Source organism: Penicillium expansum, assembly GCF_000769745.1.
Source record: "Penicillium expansum strain MD-8 chromosome Unknown contig238, whole genome shotgun sequence".
Taxonomy (NCBI): Eukaryota; Fungi; Ascomycota; class Eurotiomycetes; order Eurotiales; family Aspergillaceae; genus Penicillium; species Penicillium expansum.
In genome coordinates, this window is record NW_015971370.1 from 1 (window position 1) to 23,193 (window position 23,193).

The window sequence follows — 23,193 nt, forward strand, 5'->3', positions numbered from 1 at the left end:
CCCCCCCGAAACACAAGAAAATTCTCTTTTCTTCACAACTCTCCTCGGCTTAAAAAAACAATGGCTTCCAATCACGATGATTCGACCGTTCAGGTCAACAAAGAAGAGCTTAGACGGGCTGGCGACTTGGTAATTCCCCCCCTTTCATCTTTTACCTTCAGAATTTTGCATTTTCTTTGTTTCGGTTCTTTTTTTTCTTGTTTTCTTGTGCGCATCCCCACTGCGCGCCTGCTACGCGTCGCGTTCAAGGATCTATAAAGCTACCCAATAAGCTGTTAAAGCTTAACGTATACCATCTTATACTTCTGTATCATGTTGGCAAGCTTCATCTGCAAAAAAAAAAGAACATTCCCCACCCTTTCCCCCTTTAGACCTGAGGGCTTGTCTTGACATCGCACACTTCTTACCAACTTACGCGCTGCTTGACTGTCCCTCTTAATTCCCTAACATTATACCCATACCTATACCCAATGACCAAGTGCAGTTACTCCTGAAATAAAATCGCTAACAATGCCTCATAGATCGTCATGCGCCTGATGGAGGTGCAGTCTTACATCGCCGACCTAGGCAAGGCTTACATCCAGCACGTGAACAACATCACCGAAGGACGCGATGCCACCATTGAGCTCCCTCTCGGTCCCTCTGGATTCATGGGCCCGGACATCCCCTTCCGCGCTGGTAGCCCCGGCGCCAAGTCCGAGGCTGGTGGTCCTAAGAAGCGCAAGCGCGCTCCCGTCGACCCCAATGCGCCCAAGCGTGCCTTGACTCCCTACTTCCTGTACATGCAGCACAACCGCAGCAAGATTGCCGATGACTTGGGCAATGATGCGCGCCCCAAGGATGTCGCCGACGAGGGCACCCGCCGCTGGCAGAGCATGGAAGATACTCAGAAGGAGGTATGTATTAGCATCAAAGCACTCCCAGCTTGATATTGTTTGCAAGTATGTAGAACTAACGCATCCACACAGGTCTGGAAGAAGATGTATGCCGCCAACTATGACCAGTACAAGCGCGACATGGCAGCCTACAAGGCCGGCAGCAAGATTGACGAGGAGCACGACCACGAGCACGATCCCGCCGCCAGCCAACTGCAGCAGGACTTTGCCGGTGCCGAGCCCGAGGTTGAGGCCGAGGCCGAGGCTGAAGCTGAGCCCGAAGAGTCTGCTGATGAGTCGACTGAATCGTCCGAGGAGTCGCACTCTCCCTCCCCTGTGAAGGAAAAGACCCCCCCTCGCAGCACCACCAAGCGTCGCCGCAGCGATACCAAGGCTAAGGAGGCTGAGACTCCTGCCAAGTCGCCTGTCAAGCGGGGCCGTAAGGCTGCGGAGCCGGTGTCCACACCGGCTGTCAAGACACCGGCCGAGAAGGGTCGCAGAAGCAAGAAGCGCAAGAGCGAGGCGTAAATGAGTTTGTTAGTGCTTTCTGCTTTCTGATCTCTGATTTGCTTGACTTTAGGGTCAGATGAGATAGTCTCGGTCTGGTGGACTGGATGTGTAACCCCCCCGGTTTGCGTTTTTCAGCGGCGTTTGGGGAAAAACTGTACCTACTTAGCTTGAATTAGTGAATTGGACTGATCATGGGATGTGGTTTTGAGATATCCTGAGTATCAGTGTCCATAGCAGGTTAGGGCTATATAGTTACCCCTCTATATTGTACAAGTCGTATAGTTCCAGGATAAAGACGCAGGTCCAACTTTCCTACTAGAGAGCTATACAACATCGAGCTATAGACATTAACATAAAGAATATAACCAAATTAAAAACTGACAGTCTAGGCTTAAATCCAACTTGACAAGTGCATTATCAATTTACCAAAGCCTTGACTAATGCCGCCGAACTCCGTTCCCCGACCCAATCGGCCTCCACGGGCACTTATCATCGACAATGACCTTATCAGAGGAGCAAGCACATTTGAAATGGACCGCATCCCCACATTCTTCGCCTTTTTGACTTTCTTTGAGATCTCCTTGAATTGTGTCTTTTACACCTTAACTTACTCTGAGCTTTTAAACCTGCTCTGAAACTGCCTCCAAAACCAATAATCCTGCACGCCAAGAACTACCAGGTTCTGGTTCCACATGAACCATGCAGCTTATTCCGAAGGAGGTAAGTCACACATACCATTCCCCGAGAGACACAGACAACTAACACACCCCTGCAGCTTGACAAGCTTACCATCGCCCACTTAGGCTTCTTGGCACAGCGTCGTTTAGCACGTGGAGTGCGGCTCAACCATGCAGAAGCAGTGGTATGTGTATATTCGAGGGGTGTAGGACACGGCCACTGACCACTAACGCTTCCCCGAACAGGCCCTGATAGCTTCAGTGCTGCACGAGGTACGACAACCCCACCCAATCAATCCCCTACAATCGCATCAGCACATACCAATTACCATATATCCAATTGATTAAATGCGCAAACTAACACCCCAAACCCCCGCAGTTAATCCGCGATGGTCACTACTCCGTCGCCGATCTTATGTCCATCGGCAAGACAATGCTCGGCCGCCGCCATGTCCTCCCCTCCGTCCTAGCAACCCTCGTCGAGCTCCAAGTCGAGGGTACTTTCATCTCCGGTACTTACCTGGTGACCGTGCACCACCCGATCAGTAGCGACGAGGGCGATCTCGAGCGCGCCTTGTATGGAAGTTTCCTGCCCGTTCCCGCGCCCGAGGCTTTCCCAGACCCGGACCCGCAAGATTTCTTGCCTGAGAAGATGCCCGGCGCGGTAATTCCTGCTAAGCACGCGCGTGTGGAGTTGAGTGTTGGGAAGAGGCGGATTAGGCTCAAGGTTATGAGTAAAGGAGATCGGCCGATTCAGGTGTGTACATTGTCTTCGTTAGACAGAGCGGAAAGGACAAAAAATGGAGATCGGAAGCGAGCGATGCTAATGACGGGTTTGATTGTCAGGTCGGATCGCATTACCATTTTATCGAGACGAATCCGCAGCTGCACTTCGATCGCTTGCAGTCGTACGGTTTCCGATTGGACATTCCCGCGGGCACATCGATCAGATTCGAGCCCGGTGATACGAAGACGGTCACGCTAGTTGAGATCGGCGGAAATCGCGTCATCCGTGGCGGAAATTGGCTGGCGAATGGGCCGGTGGATCTGAGTCGTGCCGATGAGATCATGTCCAAGCTGCAGGTAGCTGGATTTGCGCATGTGCCGGAGCCGCAGGCGGATAGCGCGCTTATTTCTGGGTTCTCGATGGAGCGCGAGGCGTACTCGCGCATGTTTGGTCCTACGACGGGGGATCTAGTGCGGCTCGGGTTGACGGATTTGTGGATCAAGGTTGAGAAGGATATGACGAATTACGGAGATGAATGTGCTTTCGGTGGAGGAAAGACTCTGCGCGAGGGAATGGGACAGGCGTCTGATCGGTCTCATACCGAGTGTATTGATACTGTCATCACGAATGCGTTGATTATCGATTGGACTGGTATTTACAAGGCTGATATTGGTATCAAGGATGGGCTTATTGCTGGTATTGGCAAAGCTGGAAACCCTGATGTCATGGACGGCGTGCATCCTGATCTGGTGGTGGGTTCGTCTACGGATGTCATTGCTGGAGAGAACAAGATTGTTACCGCTGGTGGTATCGACACGCACATCCACTTGATCTGCCCGCAACAAGTGGATGAAGCTCTGGCTTCGGGAATCACCACTTTCCTCGGTGGTGGCACTGGCCCGACGACTGGATCAAACGCGACGACATGTACCCCGTCGCCGAACCTCTTGCGCCAGATGATGCAAGCATGCGACAGCCTACCGATCAACCTAGGCATCACGGGTAAGGGCAACGACTGCGGAAAGAAGAGTCTCAGGGAGCAGATCCTAGCAGGCGCAGCAGGTCTCAAGCTCCACGAAGACTGGGGCTCCACCCCAGCAGCAATCGACAACTGTCTTGAAGTCTGCGACGAATACGACGTGCAGTGCATGATCCACACAGATACACTGAACGAATCTGGCTTCGTCGAGCAGTCCATTGGAGCCTTCAAAGGCCGCACAATCCACACCTACCACACCGAAGGCGCAGGCGGCGGCCACGCCCCAGACATCATCTCCGTGGTCGAACACCCCAACGTCCTCCCCAGTAGCACAAACCCAACCCGTCCCTTCACCCTCAACACTCTCGACGAACACCTCGACATGCTAATGGTCTGCCACCACCTATCAAAGAATATTCCCGAGGACGTAGCCTTCGCGGAAAGCCGCATTCGCGCCGAAACCATCGCCGCCGAAGACGTCCTCCACGACCTCGGCGCCATCAGCATGATGTCCTCGGACTCGCAAGCAATGGGCCGCTGCGGCGAAGTAATCCTCCGCACCTGGCACACAGCTCACAAGAACAAGACACAGCGCGGACCTCTCGGCACCGACGCCGACAGCGGCGCGGACAATTTCCGCGTCAAGCGATACATCAGCAAGTACACGATCAACCCCGCTCTCGCACAGGGAATGTCGCACCTCATCGGGTCCGTGGAGGTCGGCAAGGTCGCCGATCTGGTAATCTGGAAAGCAGCGACATTCGGCACGAAACCCGTATCTGTTCTGAAGAGCGGGATGATTGTTACCGCGGAGGTTGGAGATCCGAATGCGTCGATCCCGACTGTCGAGCCGATGATCACGCGGCCGATGTTTGCTGCGCGGGTTCCGGCTACGTCTATTATGTTTGTTTCGCAGGCTTCTATTGATGCGGGGATTGTGCAGACGTATGGATTGAAGAAGCGGATTGAGGCTGTGAAGGATTGTCGCTCGGTTGGGAAGAAGGATATGAAGTTTAATGATGCTATGCCGAAGATGAAGGTTGATCCGGAGAGTTATACTGTGGAGGCGGATGGGATGCTTTGTGATGCTGAGCCAGCTTCGGAGTTGCCTTTGACGCAGGCGTATTATATCTTCTGAGTGTTTGGTTGCTTCTTTTCTCTTGCATACCCCCGGCTTTTCATTTTGGTCTTTACAGTTCCTATATACCTCGTTGGTTCTCCTGGGTTATTTTTACGTGATATAGGAATTCTATATGATTTTACGTCTAATTTTTGAAATCTACTTGTCTAAGATGCGCATATAAGTTAATAAGAAAACAGTATTTTTTCTATTTCTCTTCTCTCAAAACCCCAGAGAACCCAACATCCCCTCAATAGAATCAACAACAATCCCATCCGTCCTCCGCCCATCAGTATTAACAAGAATATCCGCCCAGTGCAACAAAGATGCAACAAGATCATTGCACATACGCGGCACGTTGTAACTATAAAACCCATACGGTTTCGCCAGCACATAAGCATTGCCACGAGCATCAACAGCCATAGCCATAGAGGCATCCTTAAGCCGATGAACACTCTCAACAAGCCAAAGTAGATTGCCAGCAACATCTTCACTAGCCCGGGGATCCGCCCTTAGAATCCTCGCCTGCATTTCCAAATCGAAGACGAAAGCCGCACGCTCGCGTTTAAAAGTTGATACTGGACCGGGTCGGGGAGGCACAGTAGCCATAACGTCGGAGGAAAGGATGTCGAAAGAAAGAACCGGTATACGATATACGATAAACAAACCAGAATAATAATACTAAACCCAGTAATAACCAAAATCCAATTCCAAGCCTATCTAAAAGCACAAGTTAGCCACAATCTGATCAATCAACCTCGCCACAGCAATAGGAACATCAGTGCAAAGGTTATCGCGCAGTCGATCTGCAAGATGGGCACACTGGCCCTTCAACGCGGCGCAGTGCATAGGTACAACGGTCTCGTAGAAGCCGGTCTGGTGGACGAGGACGTAGGGGTGGTGACGGCTGTCGACGGCCATCTTCATCGAGAGAGAGGCGACGATGTCGAGGTGTTGGATTAGCTGTAGACGCAGGTTTGGGATTACGTAGGCGCGGCTGTTGATGTCGTGGCGTAGGAAGGTTGATTGCTGCCCGAGGAGGATTACGAGGTCGTCGCGGGCTTTGCGGAAGCTGGTCACGACGGATTGGTTTATATGTGTCATTGGACGTGGAGTGATCAAGTAGATGACAGATTGTGGGGGCTTAGGGGTGCTATAGATCTAGATGGAGAAGGAAATGTTACTGTAAATGAATGTATTGTTACGTACCTGGATACTGGAAATAAGATATAGCTGAAGCTACTGCGGACGCCGGTAAGAGTCCGCGACTCGACGGTGTAGAAATATCGATCTAGATATAACCAAGGTTAGCAAGTGCATGCTCGAGGCCAAGTGCGACACGGTGCTCGGTGTTGGCAACGGGCTGGTGGATGTGGTCCTGGAGGGTCTCAGCCAGCTGGCGGGTATCATGGCCGACCTCGTCGCAGATCTGGGGGATAGTGTGGGCGAAGTGCTCGATACCCTGTGAGGTGACGTAGGCCATATTGGCGGCGGTAGTGGCAAGATCCTGTGAAGCCCACTTCACCTTGTCGGCCTGAACCTTCAGGGAGTGGATGTTGAGGGCGACCTCAATAAGGTAGTTGCCCTCGGGCATCTGGCGCAGAGAGGTGATATAGAAGCGGATGTTGTTCACGAGGATACCACGCTCCTTGCGGTACTTGAGGATAGCTCGAGTACCGCGGAAGAATCTAGTAGCGATAGACTCAGACATAGTGAGGGAGGGCTGGTGCTAGAATGGGAGAGATGAGTAGATGAATGGGATGGATCACTTACTTGGTTGGGGTTAGTGGAGTAGCTGTCTGATAGGGCTGTGAAGCTGGAAGTAGAGTAGAGGAGGTTGGTTGCACTGAGGCAGTGTGAGAAACTGTGAAGCGGATGATGCCTCGAAATGGTTGAGGAATCGGAGCCTATTTATGTATCTGTATCTTGCTAGGTTGATCAGACTGGAGACAAAGCTTTCATGAAGAAGAAATGAATGAAAGAAATACAGCTCATTGTTGGGAATCTTTGTTCTCCTTGTTCAAGTGGCCATGATATTGAAAGAGGTTGGTTACAAGGCGACGGTGGTTCCATGGAAAATTCACTAAGGATTTGTTATAATTTTAGCCTCGCAAGGCCATTGTTTAGTTCTTTGTTCTCTATAAACTAGAAAAATGAGAGCGGTAATGTCGATCATGAAAGATATTACTGACATCGATGGTCTACTCGCCGAGTCTTTAGGGTTTGTATCGACAATATAGTCTGGTTTCAGCCAACTTTCGGTCAACTAGGACCCTCAATAGTGGAACAACATTGCTGCTTGTATAGGCCTGCGGGGTTGATGTACAATAAGTAATGTAGTAATTTAGAATATAAATCTTTTTGTAAGACAGTGATCCATCCCTATGAAAGGAACAAGAACCCGCAGTGGGGCCAGCTTCCAGGCGTCCATACATAGTTCTATGGGCAAAATGCCAGATGACAAGATCAACAACAAGGTAGTATAGAGGGGTATCATACACAGTAAAATCAAAAAAGAATGAAGAAAGAAAAAAGAGGAAAGAGGAACAGATCCACCCGCCTATCAATAGAAGAAAAAAGATCGAGCCTACAGCTCAATCTCCTCCTCACCATGATTATCCGCCGAAACGAGCGACACATCCGTCCACGCAGAGAAAGTACCTTCACGTGCAGCTAAGTAAGCAGCAACACGCGCACGGCGCGAGCGATTGAGTGTTTCTTCTCTTCGCACTGGGTCTGGTAGCCCATTTTCAATGGAGTTCTGCTCCGGGGAGTCAAATGCCGACTCGGAGACGGAGAGAGAAAGTATATCTGTGTGTTGACTGTCTGCTTGTTGTGTGATTGGACGAGGAGAGGTATTACCATCACCAGTTAGGTCACTTATTCTTGTGGATGTGCTTGGTTCGGACCTGAGTCGGAGACTTAAAGCCGAGGGTTCTAAATCTGGCCGGTCAGGTCTGAGCATGTCCTTGTCTTCGCTTCCCTCGTCACTGGCCAGATCGAATCTGTCTTCTTTTTCTGTCGGCCATGTAGATGGGAGAGGATTGACTTGAAAGAGTCCAGGCTCTGCATGTTCTTGGAGATAGCGGTGTGCTTGACGCATTTCGTTACGCTTAACTCTGGCTGCTTCTTCGGATTGATTTAAATGATGTAGAGAGTCCTGCTTCTGATCATGATGCTGGCTTGCATCGGCGGTACCAAGACTGAAATCTTCAATACCACTACTGGTTTCTTGTGTGGACTGTGTAGAGAGGTCCATGTCGTAACGGACCCTTTTTCTTGGGCGATCTCCGTCGCCGTCAAAATCAGCTACAGTCTGCCACATGTGATTGTCGTGCGAAAAATTGGCTCCGGAACAGAGATGGCCAAACAAACGTCTGATGGAGACGTCTTCGTTCCAGGTTTTTGGATCCACAGTGCATGGATGGATATCCTTGGGCCGGAAGGCAGCTACGAGCTCACAAAGTTCAGAGTAGGAAGAGTGTCGTGAATATGGGAATCGCTATAATGCCTTTAGAGAATATTATCATAGAGAAAACAGCAGTGCGACTTACTATCGTGTTAGGCAGATCTGGCTGGGACGACCGGCTGGAGGTAATAGACGGACCGTTGCGTAGAGCGGTCACCAGATTCTTCAATGGAATTTCGCCCTCCTCCTTCACGCCATATGTATCAAGCGAGAGTACTTTCTTCCTCGATCGAAACGCATCTAGAAGAGCATTTCGCATTTGAGTAAGGGCTTGCTTGTCCTGGACGTGTTTGAGACACAGCTTCTCCAACTCGGCTAGTGCAAACTCATCGGGCAGCTCGAGTTCATGTGTTTGGTACAGATCCCCAATACCACCGCCTGCACCGACCTCGGGGATTTCCGCACCACTGGTTGTGCGATTCACAATAGGCACAATGTAGACCGTGTTAGTGCTGCGAGCTGCAGGGCACGAGACTCCGGGTTCACAACTGTGGATTCGACTTGACTCATTACTGCTCAGACAGCCGGTCACAGCTTTGTTTCCCAACTCAAAGCCACAGAGAGCAGGAGCTTCACTAACCCCCCTATTGCCTGGAGTCTGGACCAGAGACCGATAAAGTCCCATCTGGTAACGATCCACATGGATCTGCATTGTATTAGCTAGTGTTATATTTGAGCTGCGTGATATTCATCACCTTTGTGTCCAGCGCAGCCGAGAGCGCTATCCACACATCCTCGTAGCCGAACGTCCACGCACGGAAGTAGAAGACTGTGTCATCAGGATAAGCCTGGACTTTCTGCAGGAGTTCAGACAGCCCCTCGGCTTTGGAAGGGAACTCGCGGAATGGATTTGTCTTGCTTGCAAAGGTGGAGTCCAGATATAACTTATCCAGCCGTTTCGGGCCCAGAGTATACGGGATCAAGACCGGGTGACGGACCAGGCTGCTCACCCACCATGTTTCGGCTAAGGATGATCAGCTAGCAATTCAACTAAGACAAGACGTCATTAACTCACCTCGAATATCACCTGTGTAGATGATTGCCTTCCCATTCCCTTCAATTAGAAACATCACAGCCCCGGTGCAATGGTTGGCATCAAACAATGTCACCTTGATACGACGTCGGGGTGTGAGTTCAATTTCTGTTGGCGTATTCAATGGAATTGGGCGCTGTGGACGATGAGCTCTTCAACTCTCAAAGTTTAGAACGCGATACTAACCAGAAGCTTGGCAAGATGCTTATAGTGGAGTCTGCGTGACTCCAAGATGCCTTTATTAAAGTTCATCCGATGTGGATACTTTTCAATCCGGAGGAGCAGCTGCACATGGTTAGTTTAATGCACTTCGCATTTCAATAGAACGAACGAAAACATACCTCTCGCGTGGCTGGCGAACAGTAGATAAACGGTGTTCGAAAGGACTCGAGACCCTGTAAATGATCACTATGCACATGGCTCAGAAAACAAGCTAGTGGCGCTGGCCGCTCTGGGCATTTCCGAAAGTAGTCAACTGCTTTTCTTAGTCGTAAGTTTGGCTGATCTCATAGGTGAGACTCACTGCGAATTTCGGGAAACTCTGTCGGATGATTAGTATGGAAGTAATGTGGGAAGTGTCAGTCTCACCTTCTACGATGCCATCGAAAGTCGACATGGCCACATCTAAAAGCTGAGATCAGATCTGCATTTCCAAGGTTGCCCAGGTGAAGATGTGCTGTACTCTAGTTACTGGACTCTGCTGGACAGTGGCTATTAATTTGCACGTGATGCGAACATAAAACCCGAAAGGGCAATAATGTCATGATCTGTTGAATCTTTTCTCGAATTTAGAGGATTTAGAGGATTTTGATTCGATGGAAATTATATTATGCACATGTAAGTAAATCTGTGAAGTCCACCTGAGTCCAAAAAGAATGTGTCGCCTTAACAGCTGGCCATGCATCGTGGCCATACTGCCAACGCACACTTAGGACTAGTTATAAAGTCTTGTATGCCCTGTTTCTTCCCAATCTATTCGATTTTTTTTCTTTTTCTTTTCTTCTCTGATTTCTTTCGATTTTCCTTCCTTTTTTTCCCCTTCTTTTTATTCTAATTGATCAATGGAACACCTGTGAGACCTTCAATTCCTCAAGGGTCAAAGAGCCGAAACGTCAGCTGGGCACCTGATCGGAATTTTCCTTTAATTATTATATCCATTGACCTGGATTACGAGAAATCCAGGTTGAAGAAGCACTTCTGTTATATTCTCGAGAATTTACTGCGCGCTCTCTAGCGTGTGTCAACCCACTGTCAACAGCTGAAGCATCCCTCCCCATCAAAACATTCGAAACATTCGAAACGTCCCAAACGTCCGGGAATTTGACAAAGGGCAAGGGGGGAACCCTCTAGGGCTGGATATCCTGAATCATCACATTCCAAGGTGTCTGGGACAACCTTCTTCTCCTTAATCTGCTCTTTTACCTCTTTAACTCCTTCCACATCCGAACCTCATCATGCGTAAACCATCCGTGGGCCAGATCGTGTATAACGCCACGTTTCCACGACCTCGCACAAATGACCCAGGCTCGTTTGGCGCTCACATTTCCCGAAACCTCGTCCCAGAAGTACGTGTCGAAACATCCCTTTTCTACGGCTCGCTAGACTGCATCGAAGCACAATACCCGGGGTTGGACTACTCATATGGACCACATCGCATGCGACTGAGTCGCTTCCCATGGCACCGAAGACTGTTCCGCACATTTGACGAGCTCGGTCTGACAGAGGAGGAGATCTCCAGTCTCTGTCGGTGGGAGGGGACCAAGTCCGCGCGTCAGCGGTACGAGGCCGAAGAAGGGATTATCGTGCGGGACACCACAGCCCACTCCGTCCGACCGGCATCCCCGCAACCCGCACCTTCGATCGAGATCCACTTCAACGACTGCGACTTCTGCGGGACAGAAGAGGAAGATGACCAGATCATCGAGACACAAAGCAATGATACGGTCCGTGCCATCGATTCCCGTGCCTCGAGTTACCGGTCCGCTGAGGAGGAGCACGAAATCGAAGACGAACTCAGCGACGAGGAAATGGAAAGTTGTGGTGTCGCCCTCAACAATCGCATCCTTGCTGCGATGGCCGCTCGCGACCAAGGCACTGATGTGCCGCTAGATGAGGACTGGGAACAATGGCTGAAGGAGGCCGGAGAGCGTGGCAGTTTTGGCGAAATGGTGCATGCCATTCGTGCGAACCAGCCCTTGACTCTTGTCGCTGACAATGTCCGACTCCCACGCGGTCGTGGTGCGGCCCGTGTAGTGACAAGGGCGACCTTGTTCGCGGTGCCAGACAGCATTATCGCAACCAACACTGCTCTTCCATCTACATCCAATCCTGCCTCCGGCACGGCTCAATGACTGCGTAGTATTTACTCGATCAGACCCACTGAATAGGGTCCCCCGCTACGATTCGTGTTTGCATTTTTACGGCGCATCTTACCTCTCTCGCATTGTCTGAAGTGGACTGGCTCCTTCTTCTCGGGCTTCCCTTTGCTTTTCTTTATCTATATCCATTGCTCTACTTACGTCTCGTCCAGAAGAGTCTCTTGCTTACGCATAGATTTCATTGTCTCCTGTCTCATTTTCTCTAATACCCTCATGCTCTTGTTTGTCACTTTGCACTTTGCTTTGTTGTTTGACTCGTTAGCTTGTTTGTTATCTGCTTTGCCGGGAATATTCATATTCAACGTGGTAATCGGGGGGGGGGGGGGGGGNAGCAAACGGCAAAAGTTATTCTAACTTACTCAGAAATACATCTATTCTATTGAATATCACTTATGCTCATGATCATCTAATAGATGGGTACTGTAGAGCTCGAGATGTAGACTGAATCTTCCTTGATATTAAACACTACTTGAAAAGGCTAGTGTTTGAAAACAAAAAGGGTGAAATCAAATAGAAGATTCATCTTCGACACGAGTAAACTCCCATACTACGCCCTCATCTCTGTTATTGCTGACCACAAGCTCTGTGCCCCCGTCTATCCGCATCGGCAAGAACCCACTGCCCTGCTTCACGAGGAGGAGATAGCCGCCATCTGGATGTTCTCGCACACAAAAGGATTCCCAGTCCCGGTGCAACTTGGCCCCCGCGATGAGTTTACCCCTGTTATTATGCCCGATAAAGGTGCCAGAAACCATGTTTTGAAATCCCAGCAACATCCCGTCAGATTCGACACACGACCAATGAATACCGCACCCACGCTCACTGTGTTCAGGCACAAGGCGTAGGATACCTTTTTGGAGCCCAATAACAAGGCTTGTATTAGAATCACGAATGATGAATGACCTGCCTTTCCAAGGACAATCCATAGAGCGGGATGTATTCAGATGCCTCGGAGGGGAACTGGTTGTTGATCCACCGCAAACACTACTGTATGTGGGTGTATCGCATCCTCCATCTTCTGTAGTTATGGAAGACATCGTTTCTTTGGTCGTATGCTCAAAATCAAACTCAGGTGGAAGGAATTTTCTCCCCTTTTTGCTGTTTGGTTCCATCGTGGGTACGCTTATAGTATGCACCTGCGCCTGAGGTTAGCCAATCTTATCTAGTAGTTATTGTTCGAGGGGAGAGTGGAGATACTTGCCGACTAAACGCTCTTGTACGAAAATTGAGGAGCGGAAACCCTTTCGAATAGGAGAGAAAGGGCAAGTACAACATGCGTGAGATATCCTGAAGCGGTTGTTGAATGGACTGGAGTTTCCCAGGTGGTAGAGTGCGGGGATACCTACATGTATGCAATCCTACGTACCACTTCCAAGGTTAGACCGCTACTCCTAAGGGATTAAATAAGAGCAATTAACCGCTAGGCCAAAAGATTATAAGGACAAGCAGAACCTCTATTTGACTCTGCAGCTGCATACAACACTAGGCCCTAACATTCGTTCGGGGCCACACCTATGTGCTCCCGAGAGGTTTGCAGGGTTTGCATACTCTCGGTGCCTTAGGCATGTCGGGGCCTCAGGCAAGTGAGACTTGGCCAAGTGGCCAAGTCTCACTAAAACGTACAACAAGTGGAGGGTTAATATTGGACCAAGCCCTGCTTGGCAGGATTATGTAATTAATACTGCATTTAGCTAGCATCTAGGATTATCCAATAGAAACCATGCGATCCTTACAGAATCTCACCTAGAACATTATATCTCACGTGATTCTGACTATAGCCGGGTTTAGCCAATCAAAGCAAACACGATGTATACAGTCTAGCCTAATTAGGAATAGTCTTTGGAAATATTGATTTCGATAAGCTCTCCACTCTGAGGTCCGCTCCGCAACTGATCTCCATGGCATGAACATGAACCTCGTTTCAGCTCTGCGTTTGATTGAATTTGGCCGATAGACTGCGCCGTTTCATACTGAACTTGGTCATAAAGCATTCATCCATACAGCATCTCCACAATGATCAAGGCAATATTCTACAGTAAATTCGACACGATAGAGGGTAAGGACCTCCAATACCATGGTAAACCTTCAATTACCCATGTACTGACTACATACTGTTATATAGGACCCAAAGTTGTCCATCAAGTCCCAGACGGAGCCATCGTCCCCTCCCCCACTGCGCCCTCACAACCACCCTTCCTCACCTTCTCCGATGTCTCCTTCTTCGTGATACCCCGCCAAGAGCTCTGTGGAAACCTCTTGCAAGTCTGCACAAATGGATATCGTATCCTAGGCTACCCAATCTGCATGAAGTCAGTGCGGTACGACCGAAATGAATTCATCTTCAACTTCTGCATAGTCCTCGCCGAGGAGGACGACTTCAGCACATACAAGAGCGTGGTACAGAAGCTAGCAGACCTAATGCATGGTCTGGAAGAGCAGAATGGTTTCTTGTCCCGCGATTTCTCGAAGAGTGGTGAAGGAAAGGTGTATAGTCTCTGTGAGATGTTGATGGAGGACTTGAACAACTATTGCGAGTGCATGATTCCCATCGGTATGTCCATGGACCTGTCTAGCACGATTCCGCTGCTAACCATTCTATCCAGACGAATTAAACACTCTGAACATCAAGCTTTTCCCGATATACCCCTCTCCCCCACCCGTCAAGGCCTGGCAAGTGCCGCTCTTCACATTGCGATACCAAGCCTTCATGGATGAGAACTGGGACTTGACCATGCAAAGGGTATGTAGAAGATTCCACTGTCCCCATGACTAGAAACACAACAGCTGAAACCTGTCAGATCGTACCACATATCAACGGAGTTAACAGCGTCCGCATCATCTCCGTCCTGGCCGACACAGACTTCTCCCTCACCTGCCGCGCCCTCCGCCATCTCCTCTACTACGGCTGCCTATTTATCCTCGACATCTTTTCCTTCACCGCGATCTACGCCCCAACCGCCCAATTCAGCCAAACAATAGGCTCCGACGAAACAATGCAACTAGAATGTGCCCGCTACGTAAACCTCCGCTTCGCACCACACCCACCAACCGGCCCCTCCTCCCCCATCCCGCCAACCCTAATCCCATCCCCAAGCGCCCACGGCATCACAACCGGCAGCGCCGGAACAGCCGTGCTCTCCAGCTCCCTCACAGACCCAACACCCAGCCTCGGACGCGAAGAATCCCGCTTCGACGCAGAAGAAATCTGGCCCCTCCTCGGCACCGAAGAAACCCCCTCTTCCACCTCCCCAACATCCACAAACGCACTCCACAAGCCGGCAATCGTCGACGGCGCCGCGCTAGTCGAGCTCTACGCAAGCTTGAAACAAGGCCAGAGCGTCAAACAATGGTACGCAGCGCACAGCCGCTCCCTAGCCAACATCGACATCCGTCGCTTCATCACCTTCGGCGTGATAAAGGGCTTCTTGTACCGCGTGCACAAATACGCATGCGCAACAAGCCAGCCGGCCCCACCCCCGCGCGCGTCATCGTTCACCCCGACAGCGCTATCGTCGCGTGCGACTACGGGCACTAATACGCCCTATGCGGTATCGAGTGTGTCGGAGGACGCGCCTATCTCGGCCGTTGCGAGGAGGGAGTCTAGTCGTGAGCGGGCTGGGTCCGTTGTTAGTGGGGGTCGGAGTGGGAATGGGAATGGGAGTGCGGGGGCGCCGTCTGCGTTTTGGGAGGAGGAAGATGAGTTTGTTGGGGATGAAGTTCTTGGGAAGTATCTTGATGGTACGCATTGCTTTGATCAGATTTGTACGGAGTTGGAGATGAGTGAGAGGGAGTTGACGGCTAGACTTAAGAGGTATCCTTGGGAGGTTTTGATTATTCATAGATAAGTTTGGGAGAGGTTGCTTTTTTGTTTTGTTTCTTTTTGGATTGCTAGAATTGATTGATACCCTACTTTTTATCATTTTGGCGTTGATGGGGTTGGATATATATATGCGGTACTACAGGCAACTACTGAAAATCTGAAGATTGAAGAATTTGTTTTCATTGAGAGATTACAGCTTAAGAATAAGAATACACGGACATAGTCACATCTAACTAGCTAGATACATGTGGAAAAGATCCAGTGTGTATCTTCAAGCGGACTGCAACATAGGTAGCCACGGGGTTCAACATTCGATGTGGTGGAACAGAGAGAAAAAAAAAAGGTATCCGCTAACGCCACGCCAGCCCATCATGCATTCGTATCGTATCGTGCGGGAAATAAATCAAAACAAGGTTGAGGTGGCTAACAGCCAAAGGATAGAAGACGGGTCGTGGAGTGATAAAAACCTGGAACAGAGCGGAGAGGGTGGAGCATTTATTCCTCGTCCCAGTTCTCAAGTTCGGCTTTCTCGTACTCAGCCATAACTTCTTGGTCGAAGATCGACTCTCCCTCAGAGGGAATGGTAGTCTTGATGTCGTCAAAGATAGGCAGGAATGCCTCGTTCCAGCGACGACGACGGTCCATGACAATCTTTGCAGCATCTCCGACAGCAGGACGGGAAACGCCCGCAGAACCAGCGACGTGGCTGCCGCCACCAGCGCCGCCAGGCCGGTGCTTGGGCTGAGCGCCCTTCTTGCTCTTGCCCATAGTGCGGGTGCGCTTGAGATAGGCTTGTTGGACTTGAGAGTCGAGGTCGTCTTGGATGGTAGTAAACTCAAGCATGGCCATATGTTCCTGGGCAATCTTCAAAATGCGAGCCTTGCGCGCATTGTTGGTGACGATTTGCTTCTTGAGCTCGCTTTGGAGGAGGCGGAGTCGCTCAGCAACTTCATCATCGTAGTGAGCGTCGTAGTCTGGACTATCGTCTGCACCGAGGAAACCGATGAATCGCAGTTCGGCTTTGGCGCGTTCATCAAGTTGGGCATGGTCCAACTTTGCGACCGAAGTTTTGAAGTCGTTTGGATCTGCGTCGCGGAAGGTGGTTGCAGCAGGGAGAGCCTTCGGTTCGCCCTTGTTCTCCTTCTCAACAGGTGGTTGATCAATGTCCATTGCGTCTCCACCCAGTCCAGTCACACTAGCAGCGTCCCCATTTGCAGTTGGATTGGAATCTTCGGGAAAGGTACGGTGCTCGTAACGGAGGAGAGAACAGAGTCGGCTGAGGAGAGGTCCAACCGAGACTTCGTTGGTTTCGGCTTTATCGTCAGTCAGCTGTTCGATGCTGCCACGGCCTTGATTCAAAGGCAGCTGGTCCTTGTCATCCTGACTTGAGTCGTATGAAACTCCATCCTCCTCCGCCCAAATTTGACGATAGTTTTTCTTTCCGCGACGGGGCATGATGAATGGAGTAGTGCGATCGCCCTGTGGCAGGTTAGCTTGTGTTGACATAAGATTAGCAAATGGCTTACTCTTTCTTTTAACCAGGCAATGTCCTCCTCGGTAAGAGGCCGGACGTAAGGCTCAATGTAAGTCTGGAAAGTATTCGCGCTGACTTGGTTGGAAGGTTTGGCGTTGCTGAAGTCCTTATCAGGAGCCACACCAGCTGCCATGTGGGCAAGATCGGTCTTGGGGAAGTGGGCAACGCTGTAAATCTCTTTCTTTTCATCGTCCGTCATGTCTGGGAGAACATCTCGAATGTTGTAAATGGTCGGATCGTCAAACTTCAGCGGATTATCGCCAAAGATTTGCACTTGAGGAATTGCAGGCTGGGGTTCAGGTTGGTGGGAATCAGCACTAGTGTCAGACCCGGGGGTCCCGGGGGGAGGGCCGTCGCCAGCGGTGGTCGTGCCATTGGGGGACATCATCGATGGAGGTGAAAGCGAGGAGCTTTCATCCGATATCGCATTCTTGGAGTTTTTCGATGCTGGAGAAGCCGCTGGTGATGGTTAGTGAAGGTTGAACGGTGGGGAAAGTGAAAGAAGATCAAGTTGTGGAGATGGGTCGGTAAAAACAAAGAGTGGGAAGAAAGCGCCGAGTTGGGTCTCTTACCTCCTTCAACCTTAGTCTCAGCTCCATCCTGGCGCGCTACCTCATGTGCGCCATGATTTAATGGCCGATCCTCTTTTCCACTTGGGCGTTCTTTCCGCTTCTTCAGCTTCCCGCCCTTATGAATATCGTCATCCTCTTCGGTTTCACGTTTCAATTTGGAGCGATCTCGAACTTCACGATCAAGCTCCTGATCCTCCACTTCCTTGCGCTTTTGAGACATCTCGCGCATTCCAGCATTGCAAACCTCGCCACGAAGATCGGCCATGTCACTGAGACCTTTCAGGTGCTCCACCAATGTCTCTAGTGTTTTCGAATCTGGGATGTTCTGCGCGGATACCAGGTCCAACACATCGGAATACTGCACACTAGCCAAGTCAATGTGCTTGGTGACATCATTTTCCAAATAGCTTTGGATAGGCAGTGCTGGGATAGTGGGAGCACTACCGCTGGACGGGGTGGTATTGCGGCTACGCGACTGGCGCGCATCGCGGCCTTTGCCCTTGCCTTTGTATGCGGGCGGCATGGTGTTTCTTTAGACTGATGATCGGACGAAGGAAAAAGAAGAGATGAAATGATTAAGATGTCAAGGACAGGATCAACGAAAAGAGGGACTGGTCGATAGAAAGGATCCTAGGAGGTGTGAATGGAACTAGACAGACACATGCTGTCGTTGGTCACTAGGAGCGAAGAATGAGAGATTGACTATCCCCCAAAGTTGTCTGATCATGAGCTAAAGCAGATACAGAGCAAGAGGTCCTCTCGATTCTCGAACACGGATGAATTATGACTTTCCCGAGATGATGGTGGTTGGCGGTCGCTGGCGGTCGGCCAGAGTGTATAGCACGTGATGACGATACGAAGCCTATCATCACGTGCACATCACTCGATTCGTTGGTTCCTGAGCCCTGGAGAATGACCAAATTGGGTTTGAGATGCTTCAATTCTTTGCATTCTACGAAACACTATCAAGCCTGCGCCTCGCTTGCGCCTCACCAGTTGAAGGCTCACACACATGGCCTAGCGCCCAAAAATGTGGTTAAGGTTGAAAGTTGACACACATTCCTACAGTTCTGGGGAGAAAACCCGAATGTCGGCTACTCCGAACACATTCTAAGGGATGAGGCATTAGAGAGCAAACAAGGTCTCTTATGAATTGCAAGCGTTGAAGAACTACTATTTCTAACGTAATCTCACTAATCCCAATACCAATTTCAAAAGCTTGAAAAGTTGCCTGTTGATGATCATCTCCATAAACGGTCTACCGCGAACGGCCATGTTTAGCGAAGTATACGATGTAGACCACGCGCTCGGCCATTATTATTTGTTTACTCGTTCACGGAGATTTCTTTCGAAATGTGAAACTCAGTGTATTTTAGCCAAGGCGTTTTGCCTATTGCCTCGTGGTTGAACCAGGCTTATTCTACATTCTTGTGACGGTCCCGATTGACTCTCGCATTCTTCCGCTGCAGAGCTCTAAATAGCAATGGATATGTATGGGATGCTTCAGGGCTGACTGAAGTCTCAAACGACTTTGCCTAAAACCGGAGTGGTTGCCGGTTTCAAACTCTTTCATATTCAATTTGTTTCCTCTATGCACCCGCCTTCCTCACTGGTCTCAACCATTCAACCTCTAGTGTATCCTAAGGATATTATTTGGCATTCATCGTCACTATTCACTTGGCCCAATATCAATGATCATGTCAGCTGCCACTATGTCTACGCAAAAGAACTCCGTGGGTAAAGTGGCTACGCTTTGGGCAGGTGAAGGGCAAGCTTCAAATACCACCTCGTCAGTCGAAGTAAGCATATCTTATTCATTCCGAATTTGACAACAGCCTCTGGGGCAGATTCTAACTTGCGAAATTGCATAGGAAAATGTCGCCTATCGATTTGTTCTTGACCGTAAGGTCCAAACGATATCGAGCAATAGCATTCCTAAGGACGGATTGGTATCAGGCCTCTTGTTTGTACCCAGTCTAGATCCGCACGATCCGTGCTATGACATTACTGCTCCATCCGTGCCGTCAAACGTGACCCGCTATGAAGATGTGTCAGAATTCGGATACTCCCTCGTTGGCCTTGCTCCATGGGTAACTGCCGAATGTTCGCTATCGTTCCTCTCTGCCGCCCAAAAGGTCGGCACGCATGCTATGATCTTTTTCCAGCCATCAGACAACGAGACCGGCATACCACCTGACTCAAACGACTCTCGTTGGGCAATCAACGATGGAGATAAATGGAGAATGGACAACAATTACCCAGTGTATGCCATCTCAGGCCCAGCTGGAACCTCATTGATCAATGATCTTTCGTGGTATTCAAATGCGACACCCGAAGACAAGAGAGACAACTCAACCGAAAAATTTGCGCTACAGACCGAGACGAGCCGATTGTTTGCCAGGATTGAAACTGGTAGGTACACAAGGATCTGTCACCATCGAAATTCATGCTCACATATCGTAGGCGAAGAAGGTACAACCTCGTCGACGAGCGTCTGGAGTTTTGTACTTGCAATTGCAGGGACAGTTCTTATACTCAGTATCCTCCTGATCATTATTTATAGACTTGTCCTGCGCAAGAGACGGGCTCAGCTCCAGAGACGTATTAATGCAGGTCAAGTCGACATCGAGGCCTTGGCATTGAACCAAATGACGGCTCCTCAAGAGGTTGTTAACAAAATGCCACTTTACACATACTTGGAGATCAAGCCTCCAGCAGAAGCAACGGTTTTACAAGATGATACATTGGCAAGCCCAATTGAGCATGATTCTGGCGAAAAGACCAACTCCCTATTGCCTAACGAAGACAACCATGCCCAGGACGATGCTGGTATCCAGAAACCCGAAGCCGCGATGATCAAACCTGAACAGAATGATTCTTGCAGAAGCAAGTACCGCCTGAGCCATACCCAGACAACTTGTGCTATTTGCCTCGACGATTTTGTTGTTGGATCATCTACAGTTCGCGAACTGCCCTGTGGACACATATTTGACGCAGCGTGTATCGATCCATTCCTAATCCAGAACTGTTGTCTTTGTCCTTTATGCAAGAAGAGCGTTTTGCCAGCAGGCTCATACTACATCTCTGTGACCAATGAGATGGTCGAACGAGAGCATCTTTCGAGGCGCCCTTGAATGCAACACATGATACTGTTTTTAATTGCTTTTAGTTCTTTGATTTTTTTTGATTTTGGAAGACTATGCATTCTGTGCCAGCATGGGGAGAGCGAGGATCATTAGTTGCATTTACTGAGCGAGGTGATTTGACGATCTTAATGTTTTTGTATGATAATTTGATAGTTACTGATGGGATATGTGGACAATGTATCTCAAAATTAAAAATTTTCAACAGAAGTATCCAATTATGGAACTACAAAGTCAGTGGGCCACTTATATGGGTTCGGTTTGTATGTCATTTTACTTCTGGCCATTAGCCTATAACACAAACCACCCAATAGATACCGAGGAGCAAAACGTTAAAAAGTGTAATCTTTGAAGAAGGGCCCTTCCTTGCCCAAGGAAGGAAATGAATGAAAGCGTACCAATTTAGAGTTGAAAGCCTGAGGCAGCGGTATGAAATTCCAAGGTTGACACCTGATGTTCAAGGCACTAATTTTGCTCATCCCGTGATTGGTCGCAGTGGGTCAACTCGCTAATCGCTAGCGTCCCACACACAACCTCTGCCTCTAGACGTTTTCCTCCTCGAACTTTTTGCGACAACGACAACCGACGACCTCGTACAGCCGACAAGGTACGTTTTATCATTTTTCATTCAGTCCAATCTCTGCCGCCAGTGCATTTCTCTGACTTACAACCGTCCAGATGGGTGCCCTCAAGTACGTGGAAGAAATCCAGAAGAAGAAGCAGTCCGATGTGATTCGCTTCCTGCTGCGCGTCCGATGCTGGGAGGTGAGATAAAACCCTTCGCCCCCGATTGCCTAACATCTCCGCCGAGCACTCGTGTGCGTTGCCTTAGGACATGCCGTTTTTATGTGGTATTGCTAGGCGGCTCGAACAAAAGTCATTCGGCGGAAATGATTGTGGCACGCAAGAAAACCCTTCTGGGCTTCATGTGTCTTGCTATACACTCGTTGAACTTTGCTGAGAGTGCATAATATAGCTCCGCCAGCTGAACGCCATCCACCGTGCCTCGCGCCCCTCGCGCCCCGATAAGGCCCGTCGTCTCGGTTACAAGGCCAAGCAGGGTTACGTTATCTACCGTGCCCGTGTCCGCCGCGGTGGCCGCAAACGCCCTGTTTCCAAGGGTGCCACTTTCGGTACGAACCTTTCCTATCGAGAGCAGATTTTTTTTATAGAGATCTGTGGGAACTGAAGGATTTTTTTGGCTAATGTGCGATTGTGTGAACAGGCAAGCCCACCAACCACGGTGTTAACCAGCTCAAGTACCAGCGTGCTCTCAAGTCCACCGCTGAGGAGCGTGTTGGCCGCCGCGCTGCTAACTTGCGCGTCCTGAACTCCTACTGGATCAACCAGGACTCCACCTACAAGTACTACGAGGTTATCCTTGTCGACCCCCAGCACAAGGCCATCCGTCGTGATGCCCGCATCAACTGGATCTGTAACCCCGTTCACAAGGTGAGTTTGGCTCGAAATCCAGCTGTGATACTCGAGAGCTTTACTGATCAAGTTTTTCTTTTTAGCACCGCGAGTCCCGTGGCCTCACCGCCACTGGCAAGAAGTCCCGTGGTATCAACAAGGGTCACCGCTACAACAACACCAAGGCTGGTCGCCGCCACACCTGGAAGCGCCAGAACACCCAGAGCTACTGGCGTTACCGTTAAGTGCGGTAGTGCACTTTCACAGTGGTTTCGGTTGGAAAATGTTGGTTACAGCATGTGGTCATTTATTCAGGCACTTCTTTCCCAGACAGTGTTATCCACGCTGGGCTCAACTTTAATGCAGGCCAGCCGGTTCTGTTGTTAGCCAAAAAGCCATCTTGTTCTATTTTCAATTCCCCTATTAACGAAGTATGACTAGTTCAACTCCATGCCACTGGTATCGTAGAATGCGTAAACTTGAATTAGTCTTCTTTTCTACTTGTCATACGAACATATATTCCCATCGTGAGATCTGACTGGTGTTCATCTCTGATCTTTTCTTTGGTCTTTGGCTATAAATAGAAAAGTACATTTCACAAATTAAGCCTTTCTCCGCCTTCTTCTGCTGTCTATCTACAAAACTGAAGAAGGTAAAATATCTGTGAAGAAAATGCATCTAAAAATACAATTAAAAAGACTTCACGAAACCACAAATGCGGCCGAATATTGTTGTCTCTTTCGTGTCTCTTTCGTGTTGTACTTGCGGGGGCCACCCGTCGTCGGATAGTAGTGTGCCTTAGCGGATCGCTAGCAAGTGGTCTAGTGCATTTACGGCTAGGAGCTAAAATGTATCGTTGTAAATTGGGGGGTTTTCTACGTGAACTGATGTCTTAACTAACGATCATCGGGATTTGCGTGTCTCACAAAAATAGACATGTCGC

The 23,193-nt window shown here is 49.6% G+C and overlaps 11 protein-coding genes across 11 annotated transcripts; 5 read left to right on the forward strand and 6 right to left on the reverse strand.

The window, feature by feature from the left end:
• Positions 1 to 60: 60 nt before the first annotated feature.
• Positions 61 to 1,403, forward strand: PEX2_071480 (High mobility group, superfamily; the record flags this gene model as incomplete). Its single annotated transcript, XM_016744418.1, has 3 exons — positions 61 to 129; positions 522 to 896; positions 969 to 1,403. 3 exons carry the CDS (start codon positions 61 to 63, stop codon positions 1,401 to 1,403), a joined length of 879 nt encoding a protein of 292 aa, XP_016597002.1.
• Positions 1,404 to 2,084: 681 nt separating this feature from the next.
• On the forward strand, positions 2,085 to 4,906 carry PEX2_071490 (urease Ure; the record flags this gene model as incomplete). The annotated part of the gene is made up of 5 exons (XM_016744419.1): positions 2,085 to 2,105; positions 2,161 to 2,247; positions 2,309 to 2,335; positions 2,442 to 2,819; positions 2,909 to 4,906. 5 exons carry the CDS (start codon positions 2,085 to 2,087, stop codon positions 4,904 to 4,906), a joined length of 2,511 nt encoding a protein of 836 aa, XP_016597003.1.
• A 204-nt stretch (positions 4,907 to 5,110) lies between these two features.
• On the reverse strand, positions 5,111 to 5,497 carry PEX2_071500 (uncharacterized protein; the record flags this gene model as incomplete). The annotated part of the gene is made up of 1 exon (XM_016744420.1): positions 5,111 to 5,497. The coding sequence occupies one exon, from the start codon at positions 5,495 to 5,497 to the stop codon at positions 5,111 to 5,113; it is 387 nt and encodes a 128-aa protein (XP_016597004.1).
• A 111-nt stretch (positions 5,498 to 5,608) lies between these two features.
• PEX2_071510 (uncharacterized protein) lies at positions 5,609 to 5,992 on the reverse strand (the record flags this gene model as incomplete). The annotated part of the gene is made up of 1 exon (XM_016744421.1): positions 5,609 to 5,992. The coding sequence occupies one exon, from the start codon at positions 5,990 to 5,992 to the stop codon at positions 5,609 to 5,611; it is 384 nt and encodes a 127-aa protein (XP_016597005.1).
• A 187-nt stretch (positions 5,993 to 6,179) lies between these two features.
• On the reverse strand, positions 6,180 to 6,599 carry PEX2_071520 (uncharacterized protein; the record flags this gene model as incomplete). The annotated part of the gene is made up of 1 exon (XM_016744422.1): positions 6,180 to 6,599. The coding sequence occupies one exon, from the start codon at positions 6,597 to 6,599 to the stop codon at positions 6,180 to 6,182; it is 420 nt and encodes a 139-aa protein (XP_016597006.1).
• An 876-nt stretch (positions 6,600 to 7,475) lies between these two features.
• Positions 7,476 to 10,006, reverse strand: PEX2_071530 (uncharacterized protein; the record flags this gene model as incomplete). Its single annotated transcript, XM_016744423.1, has 8 exons — positions 7,476 to 8,390; positions 8,443 to 9,003; positions 9,053 to 9,321; positions 9,373 to 9,526; positions 9,577 to 9,675; positions 9,732 to 9,865; positions 9,914 to 9,931; positions 9,979 to 10,006. The coding sequence occupies 8 exons, from the start codon at positions 10,004 to 10,006 to the stop codon at positions 7,476 to 7,478; spliced, it is 2,178 nt and encodes a 725-aa protein (XP_016597007.1).
• An 838-nt stretch (positions 10,007 to 10,844) lies between these two features.
• PEX2_071540 (uncharacterized protein) lies at positions 10,845 to 11,741 on the forward strand (the record flags this gene model as incomplete). Its single annotated transcript, XM_016744424.1, has 1 exon — positions 10,845 to 11,741. One exon carries the CDS (start codon positions 10,845 to 10,847, stop codon positions 11,739 to 11,741), a length of 897 nt encoding a protein of 298 aa, XP_016597008.1.
• A 533-nt stretch (positions 11,742 to 12,274) lies between these two features.
• On the reverse strand, positions 12,275 to 12,805 carry PEX2_071550 (uncharacterized protein; the record flags this gene model as incomplete). The annotated part of the gene is made up of 1 exon (XM_016744425.1): positions 12,275 to 12,805. One exon carries the CDS (start codon positions 12,803 to 12,805, stop codon positions 12,275 to 12,277), a length of 531 nt encoding a protein of 176 aa, XP_016597009.1.
• Positions 12,806 to 13,781: 976 nt separating this feature from the next.
• Positions 13,782 to 15,613, forward strand: PEX2_071560 (nitrogen permease regulating protein NPR2; the record flags this gene model as incomplete). Its single annotated transcript, XM_016744426.1, has 4 exons — positions 13,782 to 13,824; positions 13,891 to 14,319; positions 14,372 to 14,508; positions 14,567 to 15,613. 4 exons carry the CDS (start codon positions 13,782 to 13,784, stop codon positions 15,611 to 15,613), a joined length of 1,656 nt encoding a protein of 551 aa, XP_016597010.1.
• Positions 15,614 to 16,083: 470 nt separating this feature from the next.
• PEX2_071570 (histone acetyltransferase NGG1) lies at positions 16,084 to 18,217 on the reverse strand (the record flags this gene model as incomplete). The annotated part of the gene is made up of 3 exons (XM_016744427.1): positions 16,084 to 17,067; positions 17,115 to 17,581; positions 17,695 to 18,217. 3 exons carry the CDS (start codon positions 18,215 to 18,217, stop codon positions 16,084 to 16,086), a joined length of 1,974 nt encoding a protein of 657 aa, XP_016597011.1.
• Positions 18,218 to 19,385: 1,168 nt separating this feature from the next.
• On the forward strand, positions 19,386 to 22,495 carry PEX2_071580 (60S ribosomal eL15 domain-containing protein; the record flags this gene model as incomplete). The annotated part of the gene is made up of 8 exons (XM_016744428.1): positions 19,386 to 19,493; positions 19,566 to 20,106; positions 20,158 to 20,654; positions 21,334 to 21,444; positions 21,516 to 21,602; positions 21,814 to 21,970; positions 22,063 to 22,289; positions 22,355 to 22,495. 8 exons carry the CDS (start codon positions 19,386 to 19,388, stop codon positions 22,493 to 22,495), a joined length of 1,869 nt encoding a protein of 622 aa, XP_016597012.1.
• Positions 22,496 to 23,193: the final 698 nt, after the last annotated feature.